The sequence below is a fragment of the Entelurus aequoreus genome, linkage group LG21 (assembly GCF_033978785.1).
Source record: "Entelurus aequoreus isolate RoL-2023_Sb linkage group LG21, RoL_Eaeq_v1.1, whole genome shotgun sequence".
Lineage (NCBI taxonomy): Eukaryota > Metazoa > Chordata > Actinopteri > Syngnathiformes > Syngnathidae > Entelurus > Entelurus aequoreus.
In genome coordinates, this window is record NC_084751.1 from 13,155,817 (window position 1) to 13,183,626 (window position 27,810).

Sequence of the window (27,810 nt, forward strand, 5' to 3'; positions counted from 1 at the left end):
ACATCTAATATTTTACAGATAACCAGAAAAAAAACATTATACTACACTACATTATTACTACCATATTATAATATGTATTACCGGTAATAATAAAAGTATATTATGTTATACTAATATTAGTGAAATATTAGTAGGTTATTATTTACTGTCGGGTATTGTATAGCAACCCTTCTGGATTCTTGATATAATCTTCGGAATCCAAATCCTTTGACCCTCGTCTTTGCACCGGCCAAATTGGATGGCATTAATTAAAAAGTATAACTCAGGAAAACAACTTCAGTTCAACCTCATCGCCCTTGTCTTCCTGCCAGGAAGTGATAGAATTTCTGCACAGGGTTTCACTTTTTTTTTTTTTTTTTTTTTTTTTAACGCCAGTAAGCAAAACCTAAAAACCTTCCCTAAATGAGATGGACTACAAAACAACATAGCATAAAAGTTGCAAATTTGTGTCCCGTAAATCGCCTAAATAGCCGTCTATGACTTGTTTGCGGATTATATAACCAACTTCTCTCATTTATTTGGTTACAATGAGAGCTGGTATTGTTGCCAGGGCTTAAATGCTTATTGGATTTTGTCATTCACAAACTTTGATGTTACTGCTTTTACACTCACAAATCATTCTTTTAATAGTAGTTGGCTGAACATCAAGTCACCCTGGGCCAAATTGCCAAGCGGGAGTCCTTTTTATTTTTATAGTACAATATGCACCTAAATCCGAAAATCAGTTTTCTTTGCTCTTTTATTGCGTAAATCATCGAAATAGTAAACGCAACAATGACTTACTTATGGCTGTTTCCATTGAAAACAAAAATGTTCCATAGGACTTATTAATGGAGTCGAAGCTATACTGCAGTGTTTGCCATACTTTTATGTGTTTTATGAGAAAAGGTTCTGGCTTGAATGAAGACGCCGTCGCTCTGTTGTTTCTTTTGTCTAATAGGCTGCCTGGCTTGAATTAGGCAGAGTTGGCCAAGGATTGTTAAAGTTGCTACTGGAGAAGCGCTAGTCAGCTGTAAAGTTTTTAAAGGAAGGGAAACTTCTCACAAATGTTACACGCATAGACGCACTTATACGTCCTATAGTTGCTTCCCACACTGACTCATTTCATGGCGAAAACAATGTCATCACATGCCATGTTTTTTTATTTGCTTCACTTTCAGGAACTTTGCATGTTTACATCCCCAGGCTGAGCAGCTGAAGCTAACTGGAATATTCAAAATCAGCTTGAATAGGCTCCGTTTTACTGCTGACATTATCATCTGTACCAAAACTGGACTGGTAGCTCATTTGAGCACCAGTACTGGAGCTTTTCTGGTGAAAAACCTAGTTGGTTTGGACACTAGCACTGGAGCTTCTCTGGAGGAAACCTAGTTAAGTGGGCTGGGATAGGCTCCAGCTTCCTGACGACATAATAATCCATATACAAAATTGACTACTGGCTCGTTTAGGAACTATCTCGGGAGCATCTATGGTGGAAATCAAGCTAGTTCGAGCACTAGTACTGGGGCTGCTTTGGTGGGAACCTCCTTCAATTTGGCTGGCATAGACTCCAGCTTTTAGGTGACATAATAATCTGTGTGGACAATTGACTCCTAGCTAATTTGGGGACTATCATTGGAGCACTATCATTCCAGACGACATAATAATCCATATAGAAAATTGACTACTCGGGGGGGGGGCTATCATTGGAGCTCCTCTGGAGGAAACCTAGCTAGTCTGACACTAACACCGGGACCGCTTTGGTGGAAACCTACCTTAATTTGTCTAGTATAGGCCCCATCTTTCCGGTGATGTAATAACCCCTGTAGAAAATTGCCTCGTGGCTCATTTGGATGCTACCATTGGAGCTTCTCTGGAGAAAACCTAGCTAGTTTAGACACTAGCACGGGGACTGCTTTGGTGGGAACCTACATCAGTTTGGCTGGCATCGACTCCAGCTTTCAGGTGACGTAATAATCTGAGTAGAAAATTGACTTGTAGCTCATTTGGGCACTATCATTGGTGCTTCCCTGGAGGAAACCTAGTTAAGTGGGCGGGGATAGGCTCCAGCTTCCCGACAACATAATAATCCATATACAAAATTGACTACAAGCTCGTTTAGGCACTATCACGGGAGCATCTATGGTGGAAACCAAGCTAGTTTTAGCACTAGTACTGGGACTACTTTGGTGGGAACCTACATCAGTTTGGCTGGCATTGACTCCAGCTTTCAGGTGACGTAATAATCTGAGTAGAAAATTGACTGCTATCTTATTTGGGCACTATCATTGGAGCTCCTCTGGAGGAAACCTAGCTAGTCTGACACTAACATCGGGACCGCTTTGGTGGAAACCTACCTTAATTTGTCTAGTATAGGCCCCATCTTTCCGGTGATGTAATAACCCCTGTAGAAAATTGCCTCGTGGCTCATTTGGATGCTATCATTGGAGCTTCTCTGGAGAAAACCTAGCTAGTTTAGACACTAGCACGGGGACTGCTTTGGTGGGAACCTACATCAGTTTGGCTGGCATCAACTCCAGCTTTCAGGTGACGTAATAATCTGAGTAGAAAATTGACTTGTAGCTCATTTGGGCACTATCATTGGTGCTTCCCTGGAGGAAACCTAGTTAAGTGGGCGGGGATAGGCTCCAGCTTCCCGACAACATAATAATCCATATACAAAATTGACTACAAGCTCGTTTAGGCACTATCACGGGAGCATCTATGGTGGAAACCAAGCTAGTTTTAGCACTAGTACTGGGACTACTTTGGTGGGAACCTACATCAGTTTGGCTGGCATTGACTCCAGCTTTCAGGTGATGTAATAATCTGAGTAGAAAATTGACTGCTATCTTATTTGGGCACTATCATTGGAGCTTCTCTGGAGGAAACCTAGCTAGTCTGACACTAACACCGGGACCGCTTTGGTGGAAACCTACCTTAATTTGTCTAGTATAGGCCCCATCTTTCCGGTGATGTAATAACTCATGTAGAAAATTGCCTCGTGGCTCATTTGGATGCTATCATTGGAGCTTCTCTGGAGAAAACCTAGCTAGTTTAGACACTAGCACGGGGACTGCTTTGGTGGGAACCTACATCAGTTTGGCTGGCATCGACTCCAGCTTTCAGGTGACGTAATAATCTGAGTAGAAAATTGACTTGTAGCTCATTTGGGCACTATCATTGGTGCTTCCCTAGAGGAAACCTAGTTAAGTGGGCGGGGATAGGCTCCAGCTTCCCGACAACATAATAATCCATATACAAAATTGACTACAAGCTCGTTTAGGCACTATCACGGGAGCATCTATGGTGGAAACCAAGCTAGTTTTAGCACTAGTACTGGGACTACTTTGGTGGGAACCTACATCAGTTTGGCTGGCATTGACTCCAGCTTTCAGGTGACTTAATAATCTGAGTAGAAAATTGACTGCTATCTTATTTGGGCACAATCATTGGAGCTTCTCTGGAGGAAACCTAGCTCGTCTGACACTAACACCGGGACCGCTCTGGTGGAAACCTACCTTAATTTGTCTAGTATAGGCCCCATCTTTCCGGTGATGTAATAACTCATGTAGAAAATTGCCTCGTGGCTCATTTGGATGCTATCATTGGAGCTTCTCTGGAGAAAACCTAGCTAGTTTAGACACTAGCACGGGGACTGCTTTGGTGGGAACCTACATCAGTTTGGCTGGCATCGACTCCAGCTTTCAGGTGACGTAATAATCTGAGTAGAAAATTGACTTGTAGCTCATTTGGGCACTATCATTGGTGCTTCCCTAGAGGAAACCTAGTTAAGTGGGCGGGGATAGGCTCCAGCTTCCCGACAACATAATAATCCATATACAAAATTGACTACAAGCTCGTTTAGGCACTATCACGGGAGCATCTATGGTGGAAACCAAGCTAGTTTTAGCACTAGTACTGGGACTACTTTGGTGGGAACCTACATCAGTTTGGCTGGCATTGACTCCAGCTTTCAGGTGACTTAATAATCTGAGTAGAAAATTGACTGCTATCTTATTTGGGCACAATCATTGGAGCTTCTCTGGAGGAAACCTAGCTCGTCTGACACTAACACCGGGACCGCTCTGGTGGAAACCTACCTTAATTCGGCTAGTATAGGCTCCATCTTTCCGGTGATGTAATAACCCCTGTAGAAAATTGCCTCGTGGCTCATTTGGATGCTATCATTGGAGCTTCTCTGGAGAAAACCTAGCTAGTTTAGACACTAGCACGGGGACTGCTTTGGTGGGAACCTACATCAGTTTGGCTGGCATCGACTCCAGCTTTCAGGTGACGTAATAATCTGAGTAGAAAATTGACTTGTAGCTCATTTGGGCACTATCATTGGTGCTTCCCTGGAGGAAACCTAGTTAAGTGGGCGGGGATAGGCTCCAGCTTCCCGACAACATAATAATCCATATACAAAATTGACTACAAGCTCGTTTAGGCACTATCACGGGAGCATCTATGGTGGAAACCAAGCTAGTTTTAGCACTAGTACTGGGACTACTTTGGTGGGAACCTACATCAGTTTGGCTGGCATTGACTCCAGCTTTCAGGTGATGTAATAATCTGAGTAGAAAATTGACTGCTATCTTATTTGGGCACTATCATTGGAGCTTCTCTGGAGGAAACCTAGCTCGTCTGACACTAACACCGGGACCGCTTTGGTGGAAACCTACCTTAATTTGTCTAGTATAGGCCCCATCTTTCCGGTGATGTAATAACCCCTGTAGAAAATTGCCTCGTGGCTCATTTGGATGCTATCATTGGAGCTTCTCTGGAGAAAACCTAGCTAGTTTAGACACTAGCACCGGGACTGCTTTGGTGGGAACCTACATCAGTTTGGCTGGCATCAACTCCAGCTTTCAGGTGACGTAATAATCTGAGTAGAAAATTGACTTGTAGCTCATTTGGGCACTATCATTGGTGCTTCCCTGGAGGAAACCTAGTTAAGTGGGCGGGGATAGGCTCCAGCTTCCCGACAACATAATAATCCATATACAAAATTGACTACAAGCTCGTTTAGGCACTATCACGGGAGCATCTATGGTGGAAACCAAGCTAGTTTTAGCACTAGTACTGGGACTACTTTGGTGGGAACCTACATCAGTTTGGCTGGCATTGACTCCAGCTTTCAGGTGACGTAATAATCTGAGTAGAAAATTGACTGCTATCTTATTTGGGCACTATCATTGGAGCTCCTCTGGAGGAAACCTAGCTAGTCTGACACTAACACCGGGACCGCTCTGGTGGAAACCTACCTTAATTCGGCTAGTATAGGCTCCATCTTTCCGGTGATGCAATAACCCATGTAGAAAATTGCCTCGTGGCTCATTTGGATGCTATCATTGGAGCTTCTCTGGAGAAAACCTAGCTAGTTTAGACACTAGCACCGGGACTGCTTTGGTGGGAACCTACATCAGTTTGTCTGGCATAGACTCCAGCTTTCAGGTGACGTAATAATCTGAGTAGAAAATTGATTTGTAGCTCATTTGGGCACTATCATTGGTGCTTCCCTAGAGAAAACCTAGTTAAGTGGGCGGGAATAGGCTTCAGCTTCCAGACGACATAATAATCCATATAGAAAATTGACTACAAGCTCGTTTAGGCACTATCACGGGAGCTTCTATGGTGGAAACCAAGCTAGTTCGAGCACTAGTACTGGGGCTGCTTTGGTGGGAACCTACCTCAGTTTGGCTGGCATAGACTCCATCTGTTAGGTGACGTAATAATCTGTGTAGACAATTGACTCCTAGCTAATTTGGGGACTATCGTTGGAGCTTCTCTGGAGGAAACCTAGCTAGTCTGACACTAACACCGGGACCGCTTTGGTGGAAACCTACCTTAATTCGGCTAGTATAGGCTCCATCTTTCCGGTGATGTAATAACTCCTGTAGAAAATTGCCTCGTAGCTCATTTGGATGCTATCATTGGAGCTTCTCTGGAGAAAACCTAGCTAGTTTGGACACTAGCACCGAAACTGCTTTGGTGGAAACCTACCTTAATTCGGGCAGTATAGCCTTCAGCTTTCTGGTGACGTACTAATCTGTATAGAAAATTGACTTGTAAACTCATTTGAGCACTATCATTGGAGCTTCTCTGGATGAAATTGAGTTAGTCTGTACACTAGCCCTGAAAATGGTGAAAACCTAGCTAGTTTAAGCACTAGCAATATGACTTGTTTTTGTGTAGGAAACCTAGCTAGTTTGGACACTAGCCACAAAACTGCTTCGGTGGAAACCTACCTTAATGTGGCTGGTATAGGCTCCAACTTTTTTGTGACATAATAATTCCTGTAGAAAATTGACTCGTAGCTCATTTGGACACTAAGATTGGAGCTTCTCTGGAGGAAACCTAGCTAGTTTGGACACTAGCACCGAAACTGCTTTGGTGGAAACCTACCTTAATTCGGCTGGTATAGCCTTCAGCTTTCTGGTGACGTACTAATCTGTATAGAAAATTGACTTGTAAACTCATTTGAGCACTATCATTGGAGCTTCTCTGGATGAAATTGAGTTAGTCTGTACACTAGCCCTGAAAATGGTGAAAACCTAGCTAGTTTAAGCACTAGCGATATGACTTGTTTTTGTGTACACCTACCTTAATGTAGGCTCCATCTTTTCCGTGACATAATAATTCCTGTAGAAAATTGACTCGTAGCTCATTCGGGCACTAACATTGGAGCTTCTCTGGAGGAAACCTAGCTAGTTTGGACACTAGCACCAAAACTGCTTTGGTGGAAACCTACCATATTTGGCTGGTACAGCCTCCATCTTTCTGGTGACGTAATAATCCGTATAGAAAATTGACTTGTAAACTCATTGGAGCTTCTCGAGTGGAAATTGAGTTAGTCTGGACACTAGCCCTGGAAATGGTGGAAACCTAGTTAGTTAAAGCACTAGAACTATGACTTGTTTTTGTGTACACCTACCTTAATTCGGCTTGTATAGGCTCCAGCCTCCTGGTTTTTGGTTGATTGATTGATTGAGACTTTTATTAGTAGGTTGCACAGTGAAGTACATATTCCGTACAATTGACCACTAAATGGTAACACCCGAATAAGTTTTTCAACTTGTTTAAGTCGGGGTCCACTTAAATTGATTCATGATACAGATATATACTATCATATATACTATCATCATAATACAGCCATCACACAAGATAATCACATTGAATTATTTACATTATTTACAATCAGGGGTGTGGAGGGGGGGGGGTAGGATATGGACATCAAGTAGTGGACATAGAGATAGAGAGAGAGAGAGAGATAGAGAGAGAGAGAGAGAGAGAGAGAGAGAGAGAGAGAGAGAGAGAGAGAGAGAGAGAGAGAGAGAGAGAGAGAGAGAGAGAGAGATATCAGAAGGCATAAGAAAAAGTATCTGCATTTGATTGTTTACATTTGATTATTAGCAATCCGGGGAAGGTGTTAGTTTAGGGTTGTAGCTGCCTGGAGGTGAACTTTTATTGCGGTTTTGAAGGAGGATAGAAATGCCCTTTCTTTTATACCTGTTGGGAGCGCATTCCACATTGATGTGGCATAGAAAGAGAATGAGTTAAGACCTTTATTAGTTCGGAATCTGGGTTTAACGTGGTTAGTGGAGCTGCCCCTGGTGTTGTGGTTATGGCGGTCATTTACGTTAAGGAAGTAGTTTGACATAATAATCCATTTATAAAATGGACGGTAGCTCGTTTGGGCAAGAGCACTGTAGTTTTGTTGCGTTAGACCAATCGTCCTCTCAGGGAATAAAAGACACTGCTCAATCCCAAATTCTTTCGGATGACATATATGTTGAGTAAGAAGGACCATCAAGACAGAATAGGAATAATATCAAGTTTTACTAAAGTTTTAGGAGACCAGTCTCACAGTGCGTTAATAGCGGCATCCAGAAGCGGTCTAAAAATCAAACGGCTTATTTAGTACGAAAACAACCCCCACCTGCCCAGAAAGGAATACAGCCTCATTGTTCTAAACAGATAAGGTAAAAAGAGAATACATCATACTCCCAATACACATTCCAATGTCTTGAAGGTAAAGCACACAAGTTTACTTCCGGACATAAGATACAAGCACAAAGTGTACACATGGGAAAATATTAGCTGCTTTAAACATGACTGAGAATAAAGAAAGTACTCTTAAAAATATTTGCATTCCCCACAAACCCCAACTAGGTTGGATGCCACCATTGGAATTGGTGGAAACAACAGACCTAAACCATCTTACTCTACACAGGACAATTATCCATCCATCCATCCATCCATCTTCAACCGCTTATCCGTAATCGGGTCGCGGGGACAACAGCTCCAGCAGAGACCCCCAGACTTCCCTCTCCAGAGCAACATTAGCACCTTCCTCCTCTGGAATCCCGAAGCGTTCCCAGGCCAGAGAGGAGATGTAATCCCCCCATCTGGTCCTTGGCCTGCCGCGGGGTCTCCTCCCAGTGGGACGTGCAACGAGGACCTCCTTAGGGAGACGCTCGTGAGGCATCCGCACGAGATGCCCGAACCACCTAAGCTGGTTCCTTTCCAAGCGAAGGAGCAGCGGCTCTACTCCGAGTCTCTCTCGGGTGACTGAACTTCTCACCCTATCTCTAAGGGAGATGCCAGCCACCCTTCTGAGGAAACTCATTTCGGCCGCTTGTATCCGCGATCCTATTCTTTCTGTCATGACCCACACTTCATGACCATAGGTGAGAGTAGGAATGTAGATAGCTCGGTAGACCGAGAGCTTTGCCTTCTGGTTCAGGTCTCGTTTCGTCACAACAGTGCGGCAGAGAGACTGCAATACTGCCCCAGCTGTTCCGATTCTCCGGCTGATTTCCTTCTCCATCTTTCCCTCACTCGTGAACAAGACCCCGAGATACTTAAACTCCTCCACCTGGGACAGAGTCTCGTTCTCTACCTGGACTGTACAAACCATCGGTTTCCTGCTGAGAACCATGGCCTCAGATTTGAAAATGCTGATCCTCATTCCAGCCGCTGAACACTCGGCTGCGAACCGACCCAGTGAGAGCTGAAGGTCACGAACCGAAGGTGCCATCAAGACCACATCATCTGCAAAAAGCAGTGACGCAAACTTTAGCCCCCTAAGACGTATACCCTCTCCGCCATGGTCACGACTGCAGATTTGTGGACTATCATTGAAGCACTATCATTCCAGACGACATAATAATCCATATAGAAAATTGACTACTAAATCTGGACAATTAGCAGATTTCTGTTGACAAAATAATCCACAATGAACCAGTCGCTAATATGGGCTTCAACACTGGAACTGCTTTGATGGAAACCCCATCTTAAATCAGCTGGGATAGGCTCCAGCTTCCTGTTCACAGGATAATTAAATAGTGTTCGAAGTCGCACACATTGAGGCAAATTGCACGCATACTTTTTCGGTAAACATACCACCCGTAAAGAGATAAATTATGCTTTATTACAGCAGACGCTCACATGGGTTGCATGTGTTGCATCGCCAGTCACCAAACACGGTCGGAGTTTATTTATTTTGAGTGAACCTGATACCGTTATGCTGCGTTATGCGGTGTCATATGCTGGGATCAAGATGAAAGCTTTAAATTAATGACTGCAGAGAAAGCAAGGGGGTTTTATTGCAAAAGAACTTGTGTGACGTTTACGTCTGGACACCCTTAAAAGCAACACAGATTGACGAATTAATGTTAGAAACGTTGATTTCCCTTTATTTAGTCTGAGAGGGGGGGACGTTTGGAATGATAAAACTTTCCCAGCTTTGTTGGGAGATGTGTTGGCATAGCTATAAATCTAAGCATTCCTGTTGTCTAACATGTTTAATAGAAGAGGATGAAAACTCTTGAGGTTTTGGATGACAGTCGGCATTTCGCTCTCATCCCTGCAAATAGCATACCGCAAGCCAACTAATTTGCAGGAATCGCAGCAACAATGCTACCTCGGTTTTCCTTATTAATGCGGTCCAGATAATACGAAATGATGTCGATCCAATTCATTGTTTGCAGACACCCAAAAAATGTTAACAGGAAACACTTGTTATGAGGGATAATTATAGTTTTACATGCAGAAAACAAGGCACAGAAACAGGCAGTTAAATGGATTAATGGATACTTAACCAGGTTTACTTCTTTTGGAGAGTCTTGACTTACTGTAGCAGTGTGGTGCGTTCAATGACGTTCTGGAAACACAAGTTCTCGTTGACTTTGATTGGACTATTACTGTATGCTCCAAAATTTATTTGGCTCTTACTTTGTAGCCGTATACTCATTTGAAAGAAAAAAAAAAAGCACAAAGACTGAAGTTTGGAAAATAAATATTTGAAAATAATCTACTTGATTTTCTTAATTCTCCCTCTTGAAAAATGTTGTACACTATGAGCTAAAAGCAAACCTTTTTTATTTGTTCTGTTTTGATGTGGATTGCATCTATGTCAAACTCAAGGCCCGGGGGCCAAATCTGGACCGCCACAATATTTTATGTGGCCCGCAAAAGCCTGGAATTACTATGCCTTAATAAAATGCTTAATCTTTTCTTACTAAATATATTTGTTCTTTCCCTTTTGACATAAAAAAAAACATGTACTGCATGCAATTACATATCTTTTAAAATACAATATTATCAATATATTATATTATCATGTATTGCAAAAATATTTTTTGTTAAAATAAATGATAAAAACCGTACTTGAATATCTGCTTGACTTATGATTTCAAAACAATTGATCAATCAAATTGTACACTGTAAAATTGACAATAGATTTTACGGTTAAATTCCGAGTTTTTTAGTGTAAAATCAACTTTTTTACTGTTTTTTTTTTCTTCCATATACAGTAAGACACTAAAACATTAAACAACAATCCAAAAAAACACTACAACAAAAATATTTCACAGTAAAAAAAAAACTGGCAGCTCTGTTGCTTTAATTTTGCCGCTAAAAACAGTGGTATTGTTTCTCCATTCCATTCCATTTATTAAATGTTTTTATATGCTGTAAAAAAACACTGCTTGTACTGTAAAATTCTGGTGACTGAGCTGCAAGTTTTTAAAATAAAATGTAATTTTTTTTGCAGCTTATGTCAAAAAAAGGATTGTTAATGTATTAGATAGATACTGTACATGGTTATAAATGTATTAGATAGATACTGTACATGGTTATAAATGTATTAGATAGATACTGTACATGGTTATAAATGTATTAGATAGATACTGTACATGGTTATAAATGTATTAGATAGATACTGTACATGGTTATAAATGTATTACATAGATACTGTACAGGGTTATACATTGTTAAAAGTAGCCCTCTCAGCACAACCATAACTGCAATGTAGCCCTCAATTAAAATTAGTTTGACACCCCTGATCTATGTTAAGTCATCTGGGATAGGCTCTACCTTCCGACTCATAGGAAGTCAGTATATTACATGGACTGGTAATTAGTTTGGTTTTGGTCTGAGTGGAAATTTATATACATAATGTTCGACACTAGCACCAGAACCGCCTGGTGTAAACCTTACTTAAGTTTTCTGGGATGGGTTCCAGTTTGATCACTAGCACTGGAGCTGTTTTGGCAATAACCTATCTATTTATGACACTAATACCAGAACTGCCTGGTGGAAACCTCTCAACTCAACTCCATATTCTTGGTGACAACATAATCTGAATAGAAATGTAATTGGTAGATTATGTAGTCTGGGCAAGATTGGTAAATATCTGATGGTTTGGGCACTAGCACTGGAACTCCTTTTGTTAAGAGCTATCTTAAATCATCTGGGATAGGCTTTAGCATCCAAGTCACAATATAATCCATCTAGAAAATTGGTTAGTAAATACAGTAACTTTATAAACTAACACTTGAATGTTTCTGGTGACAACCTATCGTCATATATTGTTGGCACCAGCACCAGAACCGCCTGGTGTAAACCTTACTTAAGTTTTCTGGGATGGGTTCCAGTTTGATCACTAGCACTGGAGCTGTTTTGGCACTAGTACCAGAACTGCCTGGTGGAAACCTCTTAAATCAACTGGGGTAGGCTCCATTTTAATATAATCCGAATATAAATGTAATTGGTAGATTATGTAGTCTGGGCAAGATCGGTAAGTATATGATTGAAACCTAGCGAGTTTGGGCACTAGCACTAGAACTCATTTTGTTGAGAGCTATCTTAAATCACCTGGGATAGGCTCTAGCATCCAAGTCAGAATATAATCCATCTAGAACATTTGTTAGTAAATAGCTTCATAAATTAGCACTTGAACGTTTCTGGTGGAAACCTATCAGCATATATTTTTGACACTTGCACCCGAAATGTCTGGTGTAAAAAAAACTTAAATTATCTGGAATAGGTTCCAGCTTCCTAGTGACAGAACAATCCATATATAAAACACAGTGGTAACTACTTTGGTCATGAGTCCTGGAACTATTTTGGTGAAAACCTATCTATGTATGACACGAATATCAAAACTGCCTGGTGGAAACATTTCTTAAGTCAACAGGGTTAGGTTCCAGCTTCCCAGTTACATAATGATATATACAGAAAACATATAGTTAACTAGTTGAAATCATCTCGGGGTAAACTCCAACTTCTTAATGACAAAATAACCGGTAAAGTTTTGGGAACTGGAACTGCTTCTGTGGTATCCTTTCAAAACAGCGATTCTCAAAACTGTGGTATGTAGGCTCCATCTATTGGTAAGCCAAGTAATCACTTAGTTAAATATTCAAACACAGTCTTACCATTCAAACTGTGTGTAACGTTACAGTGGCCAAACATACTGTATTAAATATACTCGTTAAATAAAACCTCTGCCTTGTTTTTAACGAATATGTAGGCCTACTATGCTACTGTATTTTAATGTTGGTCATGATGGTGGTACTTGGAGAGCCAAGTGTTTTCTGAGGTGGTACTTGGTGGAAAAAAGTTTGAGAATCACTGGTCTAGAAAATGAATTGGTCGCTAGTTAGACACTATAAGTAGGAGAAATAAAATAAATTATACTACAGGTAGCTATTATGTTCTGCTCTATTGTTTGTATTTATTTGTTTTGTTGAAGTTTATTGTTTGAATTAAAGGCCTACTGAAATGATTTTTTTTTTATTTAAACGGGAATAGCAGATCCATTCTATGTGTCATACTTGATCATTTCGCGATATTGACATATTTTTGCTGAAAGGATTTAATAGAGAAAATTGACGATAAAGTTCGCAACTTTTGCTCGCTGATAAAAAAAAGCCTTGCCTGTACCGGAAGTAGCGTGACGTCACAGGAGCTAGTATTCCTCACAATTCCCCATTGTTTACAATGGAGCGAGAGAGATTCGGACCGAGAAAGTGATGATTACCCCATTAATTTGAGCGAGGATGAAAGATTCGTAGATGAGGAACGTTACAGTGAAGGACTTGAGAGACAGTGATGGACGTATCTTTTTTCGCTCTGACCGTAACTTAGGTACAAGCTGGCTCATTGGATTCCACACTCTCCTTTTTTTATTGTGGATCACGGATTTGTATTTTAAACCACCTCGGATACTATATCCTCTTGAAAATGAGAGTCGAGAACGCAAAATGGACATTCAGTGCCTTTTATCTCCACGACAATACATCGGCGAAATGCTTTAGCTACGAGCTAACGTGATAGCATTGTGCTTTAACTGCATATAGAAACAAAAAAATAAAGGATAGAAGGAAGGATAGATAGAAAATCAACAATACTATTAAACCGTGGACATGTAAATACACGGTTAATGCTTTCCAGGCTGGCGAAGGTTAACAATGCTGTGCTAACGACGCCATTGAAGCTAACTTAGCAACTTAGCAACGGGACCTCACAGAGCTATGCTAAAAACATTAGCTCTCCACCTACGCCAGCCAGCCCTCATCTACTCATCAACACCCGTGCTCACCTGCGTTCCAGCGATCGGCAGAAGGACGAAGGACTTCACCCGATGTGTTTGGCGGCCCGGAGACGTAGGAAGTCAAGGTGAGGTCGGCGGCTAGCGCGGCTAGCGCGGCTAGCGCTCCAACAAAGTCCTCCTGGTTGTGTTGCTGTAGTCCGCTGCTAATACACCGATACCACCTACAACTGTCTTCTTTGCAGCCTTCATTGTTCATTAAACAAATTGCAAAAGATGTCCAAAATACTGTGGAATTATGAAATGAAAACAGAGCTTTTTGTATAGGCTTCTACGGGTACCATAACTTCCGTTACTCTGACTTCGTCACGCGCAAACGTCATCATACCGCGACGTTTCAGCCGGATATTTCCCGGGAAGTTTTAAAAGTCACTTTATAAGTTAACCCGGCCGTATTGGCATGTGTTGCAATGTTAAGATTTCATCATTGATATATAAACTATCAGACTGCGTGGTCGGTAGTAGTAGGTTTCAGTAGGCCTTTAAGCACATTTAATACCCTCCTAAATCCTTTCTTGTTACATTTCTTTGCATTTCACTACCAATCGCTCTCTTGAAGCTTGACGTATGAGCTAACGCCGGTTGGAAGATTATAATTGTTCAATACGTCATGCCGACATGCTAAGAACAGGAAACAGCCACAGTCCACCCCCACCGCACAAATAAATAGTGGCTAATCCATCAAAAATCCTTGATCAAAATATTATCCGTAGAACTTGTCTTACAATTTCTCTCTTTGTGTGTGTGTTGTTGTTGTTGTTGTTGTTGTTTCCCAGAAATTGACACACTTCCACACAAGCCAGCCCCTATTGTGCGAGGGCTGATTGTGCACTTGTTAGGATATCAGTTTTCCGGGGTGGCACGAAGGTTACTTGAGCTGCTGAGTGGCCCGTGCGGCTTTACTGACACACCGTAAGCTAAGACCGATTGTTCGGCGACATTCTGATTAGCGCTGAGGTAAACATTTGCACATGACGTTGCGGGCATCAATCTGATGGGCGTGCATCACTTCGACATTGGAATACTTGCCGGGTAGATTGATGGAAATAGATGTGACCTTCTAAGGACACTTACGCTACCTCATCGGTCTTGTGTCAGAAAACATTCAAGATTAATAGGGCTCTTGCTTTCAAGAGAAGTCATCCCCGAAAAGAGGATCAATTAAAAAACTGACAAATCATCCAATGTCTCAAAAAAAAAAAAAAATTAATTCAAAAAGGCCAAATTACACACGTTGCAGTGTAAAGGTGTCAGCTGGGATAACCCTAAAACCAGTGAAGTTGGCACGTTGTGTAAACCATAAATAAAGTAAGTAAGTAAGAAGTGAGAAAGTACATTTTATTTATGAAGCGCTTTTCACAGATAAAATCACAAAGCGCTGTACAAAACATAGGTCAAGTAAAACAACAATTCAATTTAAAACAACAGGGGCAACATCATAAAAAGGATACAAAGTGGATTAAAAATGATAGTTAAAAGGTGCATTAACTAAAAGCTTTACTAAAAAGAGAAGTTTTCAGATGTTTCTTAAAAGTTTCAACACAGTCAAGATCACGAAGGGACTGGTGCAAACTGTTCCAGAGTCTGGGAGCTATAGCCTGGAATGCCAGGTCTCCACGGGTTTTAAAATTAGTTTTCGGTATCTTTAGAAGACCCTGGCCTGAAGACCGGAGGCTGCGCCCTGAAGAGTAGGGACATAACAAATCAGTGATGTACTGAGGGGCCCCACCATCCAACGCAAGGAATGTCAGGACTAAAATGTTAAACTCAATGCGGAATTTAACTGGGAGCCAATGAAGATTGGATAAAACGGGGGTGATATTGGCTGTTCTGGGTGCACCGGTCAAAAGTCTGGCAGCCGCATCTTGTACAGTCTGAAGTCTCTTTAGCGTTGACTTGTTGAAAAGGGCGAAGAGAGAATTGCAATAGTCAATACGAGACGAAATGAACGTGTGAATGATCATTTCGAGATCCAATTTTGACAACAAATTTCTCACTTTAGAAATACTTCTGAGATGATAAAAACAGTTTTTGGTCAGTTGACGACAGTGACCCTCCAAAGACATTGACTGATCCAACACAACCCCAAGGTTTCTGAGGCTGCTCAAGAGATCAAGGGAGTTCTTGATCAGGGGGATCTAAACCATAAATAAAAACAGAATACAATGATTTGCAAATCCTTTTCAACCAATATTCAATTGAATAGACTGCAAAGACAAGATACTTAATGTTGGAACTGGAAAACTGTGTTATTTTTTGCAACTATTAGCTCATTTGGATTTTGATGCCTGCAACATGTTTAAAAAATGCTGGCACAAGTGGCAAAAAAGACTGAGAAAGTTGAGGAATGCTCATCACACACTTATTTGGAACATCCCACAAGTGAACAGGCTAACTGGGAACAGGCGGGTGCCATGATTGGGTATAAAAGCAGCTTCTATGAAATGCTCAGTCATTCACAAACAAGGATGGGGCGAGGGTCACCACTTTGTGAACAAATGCGTGAGCAAATTGTCTATTCAATTGAATATAAATTGAAAAGGATTGGCACATCATTGTATTCTGTTTTGATTTACGAATTACACAACGTGCCAACTTCACTGGTTTTGGGTTTTGTAGAAAACCTATTGGTAACTACTTCAGGCACTATCACTAGAAATACTTTGTTGGACACCTAGCTAGTTTGGAAGCTGACAGAGAAACTGCTCTTTGGCAAATTTATTTTAAATTAGCTGGGACTGGAATAGGCTCCAGCTGCTTGGTAGCATAATAATTTGTACACTAAATGGATTGCAACCTAATTTGGGCTGTAAAACTGTAACTCCTCTAGTAGAAAACTAGTACCTTTCTGGTGGAAATCTATCTTTGGTCGGCTGGGATAGGCCCCAGCTTCCTGGTGACAGAATAATCCATATAGAAAATGTATTGGCCACTACTTCTGTTAAATTGGAAATACTTTGTTGGAAACCTAGCTATTTAGAACACTGGCATTGAAATCCTAAGTCAGTCGAGACTGGAATAGGCTCCAGCTTCTTGTTGGGCTAAATATCTGTAAAGTAAATGGATTGCAACCTACTATGGACACACCGTTACTGTGGGAAACTGGAACCCCTTTGGTGAAAACCTGTATTTGGTCTTGCAGCTAGTTTGGGCAACAGCAATGGGAAGGCTCCGGGTGGAAAACTAGTTCAAGTAAAATGGAATAGACTCCAGCTTCCTGGTGAAAGGATAATCCATACAGAAAACGTATTGGCAACGTGTTCAGGCACAAGCACTGGAAGTAGTTTGTTAAAACCTAGCTAGTTTGGGCATTGGCATCGAAGCTGCTCTTTGGCAAACTTATTTTAAGTCATCTGAGACTGGAATAGGCTCCAGCTTCTAAGTGACATTCTAATTTGTACAGATTATCGATTGCGACCTAGTTTGGGCACTAAGACCGGAACCTTTTTAATGGAAAACTGGAACCTCTCTGGTAGTCACCTATCTTAACTCAGCTGGGTTAGGCTCCAGCTTCCTGGTGACAGGATAATCCAGACAGAAAACTTATTGGTAACTGGTTCAGGCACTAGCACAGGAAGTACTCTGTTCAAAACTAGCTAGTTTGGGCATTGGCATCGAAGCTGCTCTTTGGCAAACCTATTTTAAGTAAACTGGGACTGGAATAGGCTCCAGCTTCTAAGTGACATACTGATTGTTATAGATAATAGATTGCGACCGAGTTTGAGCACTAAGACCGGAACTTTTCTAGTGGACAGCTGGAACCTCTCTGGTAGACACATATCTTAACTGAGCTGGGATAAGCTCCAGCTTCCTGGTGACAGGATAATACATGTTTTGCATTGACACAGCAGACGGGATAGCAATACTTATATTACAGACAGAATTGTGTACTAAATTGCAATCTCTCCTGTCCTTTACAGTCTGACTCCTTGGTGACCATCACCTGTGCAAACGGCAAATGGAACAAGCAGGTGTCATGCGAGCCCGTCGACTGCGGCCTGCCCGATAAATACCACGTCCACCCGGCCCATTTCAACTTCCCCGAGGGCACCACCTACGGCAGGAAGAGCACTTTCCAGTGTCGTGAACCTGCCCAGCTTGTAGGTGAGCTGACTACCTTTGTTGTTGTGTACACTGAATTGCCAAAAGTATTTGGCCACCTGCCTTGACTCACATATGAACTTGAAGTGCCCTCCCATTCCTAACCCATAGGGTTCAATATGATGTCGGTCCACCTTTTGCAGCTATTACAGCTTCAACTCCTCTGGGAAGGCTGTCCACAAGGTTGCGGAGTGTTTTTATAGGAATTTTCGACCATTCTTCCAAAAGCGCATTGGCAAGGTCATACACTGATGTTGGTCGAGAAGGCCTGGCTCTCAGTCTCCGGTCTAATCCATCTCAAAGGTGTTCTATCACAGTGGTCCGCAGACCGATTGGTACCGGGCCGCAAAAGAAATTTAAAAAAAAATAAATAAATAAATATATATATATATATATATATTTTTTTTAAATTAAATCAACATAAAAAACCCAATATATACATTATATATCAATATAGATCAATACAGTCTGCAGGGATACAGTCCGTAAGCACACCTGATTGTATTTCTTTATGAAAATAAAAAAAAAAAAAAAAAAATACCCCCCCGGTCCGTGGGACAAATTTTCAAGCGTTGACCGGTCCGCAGTTACAATAAGGTTGGGGACCACTGTTCTATCGGGTTCAGGTCAGGACTCTGTGCAGGCCAGTCAAGTTCATCCACTGGTGCACAGTCATGTTGGAAGAGGAAGGGGTCCGCTCCAAACTGTTCCCACAAGGTTGGGAGCATGGAATTGTCCAAAATGTTTTGCTATCCTGGAGCATTCAAAGTTCCTTTCACTGGAACTAAGGGGCCAACTCCTGAAAAACAACCCCACACCATAATTCCTCCTCCACCAAATTTCACACTCGGCACAATGCAGTGCGAAATGTACCGTTTTCCTGGAAACCTCCAAACCCAGACTCGTCCATCAGATTGCCATATGGAAAAGCGTTTGTTGCACAGGTGGCATCCTATGACAGTTCCACGCTGGAAACCCCTGAGCTCCTGAGAGGGGCCCATTCTTTCCCAAATGTTTGTAGAAACAGTCTCCATGCCCAAGTGCTTGATTTTATACACCTGTGGCCGGGCCAAGTGATTAGGACACCTGATTCTGATCATTTGGATGGGTGGCCAAATACTTTTGGCAATATAGGGTATGTGTGGGAGTGTGCGTGTGGGTGTGGGCGAGGGTGGCAAGGGGTATGCTTCCATGCACGTATAGATGTTTATTTTCAGGGCTTGCCCTCAAAATACCTCGCAAGGTTTGCTAAAAACTGCACCGACTTAAGTGCCTTGTGGGAGAAATCCCATGTCTCTTCTTACATTGTTGTCATATTTAAACTTTAATGCACATTAGGATCCTGGTAAGTTATGCATTTTTTAGCATGGCATCGGGAGGGGGATGCAGCGCAAGATGACATGACTTTTACAGGCTATTTAACAACCGAGCGCTCCTTCAATTTCTTTTTATAGCTGACGGGACGTTTATGAACTTGTGTTTTTACGGGTCTTTGTTAGGTACAAACAACACTCTGACCTGCCTGGAGGATGGTCTGTGGTCCTTCCCCGAGGCTCTTTGCGAGTTGCGCTGCCCGGCTCCTCCGCCGGTGCCCCATGCCGTGCTGCAGACAAAGCGTTGCAACGAGACGGGCCTCAAAGTGGGAACGCTGTGCAAGTACAAGTGCAGGCCAGGCTACCACGTGACCAATAAACCCAAGAGGTAAACCAGTTGACGGCTTACTTATTTGTTATTTCCCGCAATACAAGTCTTTATTGCTCTCTTCAGGCGTGCGTTTAAGCGGCAGTGCACAGAAGACGGAAGCTGGCTGGAAGGTGCGTGTGAGCCGGTCACCTGTGACCCGCCGCCCCCCATCTTCCACGGCTCCTACCACTGCACCGACGGCTTCCGCTTCGACAGCGTTTGCCGCCTCAATTGCTCAACCGATGCCACCGGTAATAGCGCCAATGCCGTCACAGGAGGCTCCGCCCACACGGTGAGGCTGCTGCACGCTCCATGCAAGCAGGTCTGTCCCTCTCTTTCCTCTCTTTTCCCTTGTTCTTGTGTACGTTTTTGTTTTTATGTCGTTATGTCGTTTGTGGACTTTACCTCTATCCCATCTTTCTTTTCCTGTTTTGTACTTTTCAAGTTTAAAAAAATTACTTTTACTAAAAAAAAACATACATATAAAATAAAATTGTATATTTAAAAAAAAAATGATAATGAAGTATACTAACAGTATAAATCAATATAGAATATGATATTTTGAATACACTATACTGAATGTATATGTATGATACTTTTAAGCATTCACACTATACAAACACATACAATACAATACAGAAAATATAATACAAGTATGCATTCATTGAAATTACAATAATAATATAGATTTAAAAAAAATAAGAAGCTCAAAATATGCTTACAAATAAAATAAAACAAAACACTAATATTTTTGGAAATATAATATAAAGTAAGAATGGGTAAAAAAAAGCTACACCTTAAAATAAAAGTAATACTATATATTATTGTAAAATAAATAATGTCATCAAATAATATACTGTACTCACAAAAGTAAAATTATAGGTAAAAGTATAATGAGAATCAGAATCACAATCAGAAATACTTTAATAATCCCTGAGGGGAAATTAAGAATAGGTATAATATATATAATATATAATATGTATAATAGGTAAAAGTAAAATAATAACAAATATTTTTAATTTTTTTAATAAAGGAATGTACTATAAAGTAAAATAATAAAGAATACATCTACATACAATAAAATATGTGTAGAGCGATAAAAAATAACAACGGAGGAAAAAAACTACTGGCAAAATACAATAAAAATTATTTTCCAAAATGTTGAAAATGTTAATATAATAATCTATTAATTTAATCAATAATAGTAATAATGGATGTATATATACATTATATGTATATACATATATACAGTACATACATATACACATACATATATATATATATATATATATATATATATATATATATATATATATATATATATATATATATATATAAAATTGAAATAATGTATGACACAATAAAATCAATTTAGCAGTATATATTGATAATTAATAATTATAAATAAGTATAATAATACAGTGGTACTTCAACGAATGAGGGTTCTATGACCGAGCACGTAACTAAAAAACACTTGTATCTCAAATTGGCGTCGACCATTGAAATTAATTTAAAACCCCCCCCCCCGCCCCCCCTCAAAAAAAAAGCATAATTTTAATATGTACCAAATTTTACTTTTAGATAAGAAATATTCTTTGAAAAAAAAAGAACTACAGTACTTTTATGAAGTAGTACAATAATAACGCCAGCATTTACCTTGGAGAGCGGAATAATGCTATGTCATATTGGGGCTGCTACAAAAAATGAATAAAAACCGGCAAAAGATATGTTATTTGTACATAAAGAAACAACTAGTAAATAAATAAGTGCAAAAAACGAAATAAAAATCCATCCTTTTGCTGGAAATGTGTTTAAATTATGTATATTCTTTAACAACAACAAAACATTTCGGATAATTCTATTATTTCCTCTCCCTCAGAACAGTTTGGGATAGGCTCCGTATCGTGCCAAGTTCCTAAAGCAAAGACTATTAGGGAAGAATTTGAGAGCCCTGCCCTTTAACACCGTCCTGTGGAATAAATTAAAACAGAGGTGGCGACAATGCAAACATATCAGTGTTTTCCTGCTTTAAATAGTTCCATGAGAAGATCCTTACATATAAATTTAATGAGGCCTAACTTGCGCCGAAACAACCTGCCAGATGTTATCAGGTCCTCTTTACACAATGCTTTTAGGTTCCCCTGCTCAGCCCCCTTCAGTTGGACGCCCCTTCTAATCAGATAGCTATTGATTGCCACAACAGTCCAGGCTGGCCGCACAGTTCTGAAATGTATACAGCTTTTAATCTGCTCGGCCTCTCAGGCCTCGTAGCTCGTGGACGCCTGATAAAAGTTGGATTATATTTCCTTGTCTCTTTTTTTTGCAACGGGATGCCTGCATAATGCGTCCTTGCTCGGCCACTTTTGATGATACGTGTCGATGCACACGTTTTTATCCACAGGGCTCCGGCTCCAACGTGATACGCTGCAGGAAGGACGGAAACTGGACGGGGTCCTTCCGCCTGTGCCCCAACAGCAAAGGCCAGTGTTCTTTACCTCAAAACCTGCACTACAGCCTCCAGTACTCATGCAAGCGAGGACATGGCATAGGTGGGTATAATGTTTCATGTTCTGCTTATATATTGTTGATGTAAATTTTCCTGAGGGAACTCTCCTGAAGGAATCAATAAAGTACTATCTATCTATCTATATACTACAGAGTTAATGTCGTTGTGGCTTGTGCAGCCCTTTGAGACACTCGTGATTTAGGGCTATATACTGTAAGTAAACTTTGATTGATTGATTGATACAGAGGAGGCTCAGCAGCTTTCGGCCTGCCGATAATATCGGCCGATAAATGCTTTAAAATGTAATATTGGAAATTATCGCTATCGTTTTTTTTATTATCAGTATCGTTTTTTATTTTAATTCTTTTTAATTAATTTTTTTTTTTATTAAATCAACATAAAAAACACAAGATACACTTACAATTAGTACACTAACCCAAAAAACCTCCCTCCCCCCATTCACACTCATTCACACTCATTCACACAAAAGGGTTGTTTTTTTCTGTTATTAATATTCTGGTTCCTACATTATATATCAATATATATCAATACAGTCTGCAAGGGATACAGTCCGTAAGCACACATGATTGTGCGTGCTGCTGGTCCACTAATAGTACTAACCTTTAACAGTTAATTTGACTAATTTTCATTAATTACTAGTTTCTATGTAACTGCTTTTATATTGTTTTACTTAGTTTTTTATTCAAGAAAATGTTTATAATTTATTTATCTTATTTTATTTGGATTTATTTTTTTAAAAAGGACCTTATCTTCACCATACCTGGTTGTCCAAATTAGGCATAATAATGTGTTAATTCCACGACTGTATATATCGGTATCGGTTGATATCGGTATCAATTGATATCGGTATCGGTAATTAAGGGTTTGGTCAATATCGGAATATCGGATATCGGCAAAAAGCCATTATCGGACATCCCTAGTCTTTGGTATGACTCGTTTTTTTTACACACCTGTTTTTTTGAGGTCCTGGTTGGCCATTGCTTGTCCAATAAAGTGCCTCTGATCATCTCTTGTTTGCTCAAGATTGCCAAAATACTACATTTAATCTTAGAAATGTCAAAATTCTCATCCCCAACTTTTTGAGGAGAAAGTAAAATATTTGCTTTGAAGTTTGAAGTAGCTTTGATGTAAAGCTAGGGCCGTGGTCATTGACTTGGCTTCCCCCCCGCCAACACAGGCGAGGAGTGCGAGCTGACGTGCAGAGAGAGCAACAACGACGTGGTGATCCTCCCCAGCAACATGACCGTGGACGACGTGCTCAAGGAGCACTGGAGGAACCCACACAAGGTCAAGGTACGCCGTCCTGCCCGTCTCACCACCGCCGTGACAGACGCACTTGACAGAGCCCCGCGATCCACAACTCTCCCTTAAGGAATTTCCCGCTTGGTGTCAACATCCTCGCTCGTGTGTGCGCCGCCCTTTTAAGTCCCGCCGCGTCCAAATGTTTTGGTTAGAAACATGGCAACCCCTCAGACATTTTTGAGAACATGGTGCGAGGTCTATTTTTGGGCCGAGACTAAATTGTACAGTATTTACCATACTTTGAGGAAATAACACAATAAACTCATCACAGTTGGCGTGTATAGCCACCCTTAATACAGCCCCGCTTTTTGTTTGGTTTCAGAGTCACGCTGAGTCAGCAGTGGGCTAGGCCACGAGGACATTAAATGATCTGTTTTTCATGGATGTGCGTAACTGATATGATTTGTGCTCGGAGGTAAATTGAGACTCTGGTGTCGGAGGGCGCCGCAGTGCATTGCATAGAAAGTAACAGAGGAAGGATGGGTGTTTTTCACACCACAGCTCGGTTGGTAGAGTGGCCGTGCCAGCAACTTGAGGGTTCCAGGTTCGATCCTAGTCACTGCCGTTTTACACACCTGCTCCCAGTGCCACCCACACTGGTTTAAATGTAATTTAGATATCGGGTTTCACTCTGTAAAAAGCGTTTTGAGTAACTAGAGAAAAACGCTATATAAATATTAGGGATGTCCAATAATATCGGACTGACGGTATTATCGGCCGATAAATGCTTTAAAATGTAATATCAGAAATTATCGGTATCGGTTTCAAAATTATCGGTTTCAAAAAGTAAAATTTGTGATTTACACGGATGTAGGGAGAAGTACAGAGCGCCAATAAACCTTAAAGGCACTGCCTTTGCGTGCCGGCCCAATCACATAATTTCTACGGCTTTTCACACACACAAGTGAATGCGAGGCATTTTTGGTCAACAGCCATACAGGTCACACTGAGGGTGACCGTCTAAACAACTTTAACACTGTTACAAATATGCGCCACACTGTGAACCCACACCAAAAAAGAATGACAAACACATTTCGGGAGAACATCCGCACCGTAACACAACATAAACACAACAGAACAAATACCCAGAACCCCTTGCAGCACTAACTCTTCCGGGACAGTACAATATACACCCCCCCACACCCCCACTTCAACCCCACCCCCCACCCCCAACCCCGCCCACCTTAACCTCCTCATGCTCTCTCAGGGAGAGCATGTCCCAAATTCCAAGCTGCTGTTTTGAGGCATGTTCAAAAAAATAATGCACTTTGTGACTTCAATAATAAATATGGCAGTGCCATGTTGGCATTTTTTTCCATAACTTCATTTGATTCATTTTGGAAAACAAATCGTCTTTCCGTAGTTTTCTATAGGGTGAAAAAGTGTTTTTAAAAATAAATGAATCCAAGGTCGACCAGCACCCGAATTTAGGAACTTATATGACAGTTAAGAATGTTAAAATTTTACTTTAAAATCAATGTCAAGGGTGACAGTTTTACCCTGGAACGGACACATGATCTTTCCATTGTTTTCTATTGGGGAAAAAGTTGTGTATGTATATATATATATATATATATATATATATATATATATATATATATATATACTGTATATATATATATGAATAAATCCAAGTTTGACTAGCACTCCATATAAATTAATCCAAGGTAGACGAGCACCCGAATTTAGGAACTTATACGACAGTTAAAATTGTTAAAATTGTACTTTAAAATCAATGTCAAGAGTGACCGTTTTACCCTGGAACGGACAAATTATCTTTCCATTGGCACTCCTTCTACTTTGGACTTATATGACAGTTAAAAATATAAAAATTTCTGTTCTCAATCAATGTCAACGATGACAGTTTTACCTTGTAACGGACAAATCGTCTTTCCATAAATTTGTATTGGGTGAAAAAGTGTTTTTAAATATAAATTAATCCAAGCTAGACGAGCACCTAAACTTAGGAATTTATATGACAGTTAAAAATGTAAACATTTTACTTTAAAATCAATGTCAAGGGTGACAGTTTCCTCTGGAACGGACAAGTTATCTTTCCATTGTTTTCTATTGGGGAAAAAAAGTATATATATATATATATATATATATATATATATATATATATATATATATATATATATATATATATATATATATATATATATATATATATATATATATATATATATATATATATATATATATATATATATATATATATATATGAATGAATGAATCCAACTTTGCCAAGCACTACTTCTACTTTGGACTTGTATGACAGTTAAAAATATTTAAATTTTTGTTCTCAATCAATGTCAATGGTGACAGTTTTACCCTGGACCAGACAAATGATCTTTCCATTGTTTTCTATTGGGGAAAAATGTGTTTTTAAATATAAATGAATCCAAGTTAGGCTGGCACCCGAACTTAAGAACTTATATGACAGTTAAAAATTTTAAAATTATACTTTAAAATCAATGTCAAGAGTGACCGTTTTACCCTGGAACGGACAAATTATCTTCCCATTGTTTTCTATTGGGGAAAAAAGTTTAGAGAAAGTGTTTTTAAAAATAAATTAATCCAAAGTAGACGAGCACCCGAATTTAGGAATTTATATGACGGTTAAAAATGTTAAAACGTCACTTAAAATCAATGTGAGGGGTAGCAGTTTCACCCTGGAACAGATTATTTGGATTCTTGTTGTTTTTTTCTTAGCAAAGTGTTTCTAAATACAAATACGTCCAACTTCCCTTCGACTTTGGAGGTTCCAGTGTACAAAAACATGAACTCGGGGGCCCTTTATACTTAGAATTCACATCAGCAAAACGCATATTCAATCTAGTTCCCGAGTTGGAGGTTAATGTCGCCCGCCCTAATAAGTGATGATGATTTATTGCTTTAAACCAGTTGTAGTTCACTTCTCGCTATGACCCACTTAGACGTCCCTCCTTCCCTCGTCGTCTTCTTGTCCCTCCATCGCTAACGACTCCCCCACCCCAACACGCCCGCCCGCCTTCCCCTTTATCAGCAAAATTAGCCTGTCGGGCTTCCAGTGGAATTATTCATTCTCTATATGACATTACATCGTCTAAGGTGGCGCTGAGATGGGGGATCTATTTTTATGTGGTATCAGCGCCCCGGGAGGCTTGGAAGAGGGTGAGGATCACATACATATAGTGAGGGGTGAAGCCAGGCAACGATCATGGATTATCTTGATTTACGGCCCTGCTGAGAGAGGAAAAAGGAGTCGGGGAGGGGAGGGGGAAGGAGTTTCTGGATGACATCATCATTAGAGGGAAGCAAGTAGAACGTACAGTAGGTGCGGAAAGTTTGGGGATGAAATAAGGACGCTCCATCTTCTGTGTTTATGGTACTGTCTCTCCATCTTCTCCTTCGAACAATCGATTTGCTGACAGCACCGAAATGAAAAATAGCGTCGTTTGCTGCAACAAAAGAAATCCATGTCAACTGTGTTCGATAAAAGTACACAGGGGTGCTATTATTTGGGGGATGGGGGGTATTATTTGAGGTCACACAGTTATTGTTGTCCAATGGGATGCATTTGGATTTATGGTCAAACTGTTTCTGTCTGCAGGTCACAGTCTGTACTTGGATGGAGTTTTTCTGGCATTTTGTTGAACTGCAATTTACAGACTGTTCCTGCCGATAGCGCTACCATAGTCTAAACACGCAATTGTCCACGTCTGTACTAGACTGTAAGAGAAAACCTAATTGGTGTCCAGTGGAATGCATTGTGGTCGTCTGTCGACTGTATTTCCCCAAACAGTTGCTCAGTGCTTCGTTTTACTCAACTGCAGAGAGCAGCGGGTTTTAGTCATGTGTAAAATCTTTCCACAAATAATGTGGAATAATAATGATTATTATTGTTATTTTTAATAATAATATTAATGTAATCAATATTTTATTATCAAGATTATTATTATACTGTACTATACTTATTATATATTATTGTTATTATCATTACTATTATATCAATAGGATTTTTATTATTACGGTAAATAGCAGAATATATTAAGATATATATATTTATAATGATAACTTTTTTGTAATAATTATCTCAGTATGCATTAATAAAGTATTTCTTATTCTGATTCTGATGTTATGCAACATTACTGAATAAAATATATTATATTAACAATGTGATAAACATATAACATTTTATTGATATTGCTATTATATTATACCACAATGTTAATATAATAATATAAATAATATATATATATATATATATATATATATATATATATATATATATATATATATATATATATATATATATATATATATATATATATAT

General features: G+C 40.0%; 1 protein-coding gene across 1 annotated transcript in view; it reads left to right on the forward strand.

Moving 5' to 3' along the window:
* Positions 1-27,810, forward strand: part of pappaa (pregnancy-associated plasma protein A, pappalysin 1a) — a 273,947-nt gene that overhangs the window by 212,046 nt on the left and 34,091 nt on the right. The window contains exons 15-19 of the mRNA XM_062031011.1: positions 17,800-17,983; positions 19,480-19,681; positions 19,748-19,985; positions 22,065-22,212; positions 23,368-23,483. Of these exons, the coding sequence (XP_061886995.1) occupies positions 17,800-17,983; positions 19,480-19,681; positions 19,748-19,985; positions 22,065-22,212; positions 23,368-23,483 (888 nt within the window). The remainder of the gene's footprint in view (positions 1-17,799; positions 17,984-19,479; positions 19,682-19,747; positions 19,986-22,064; positions 22,213-23,367; positions 23,484-27,810) is intronic.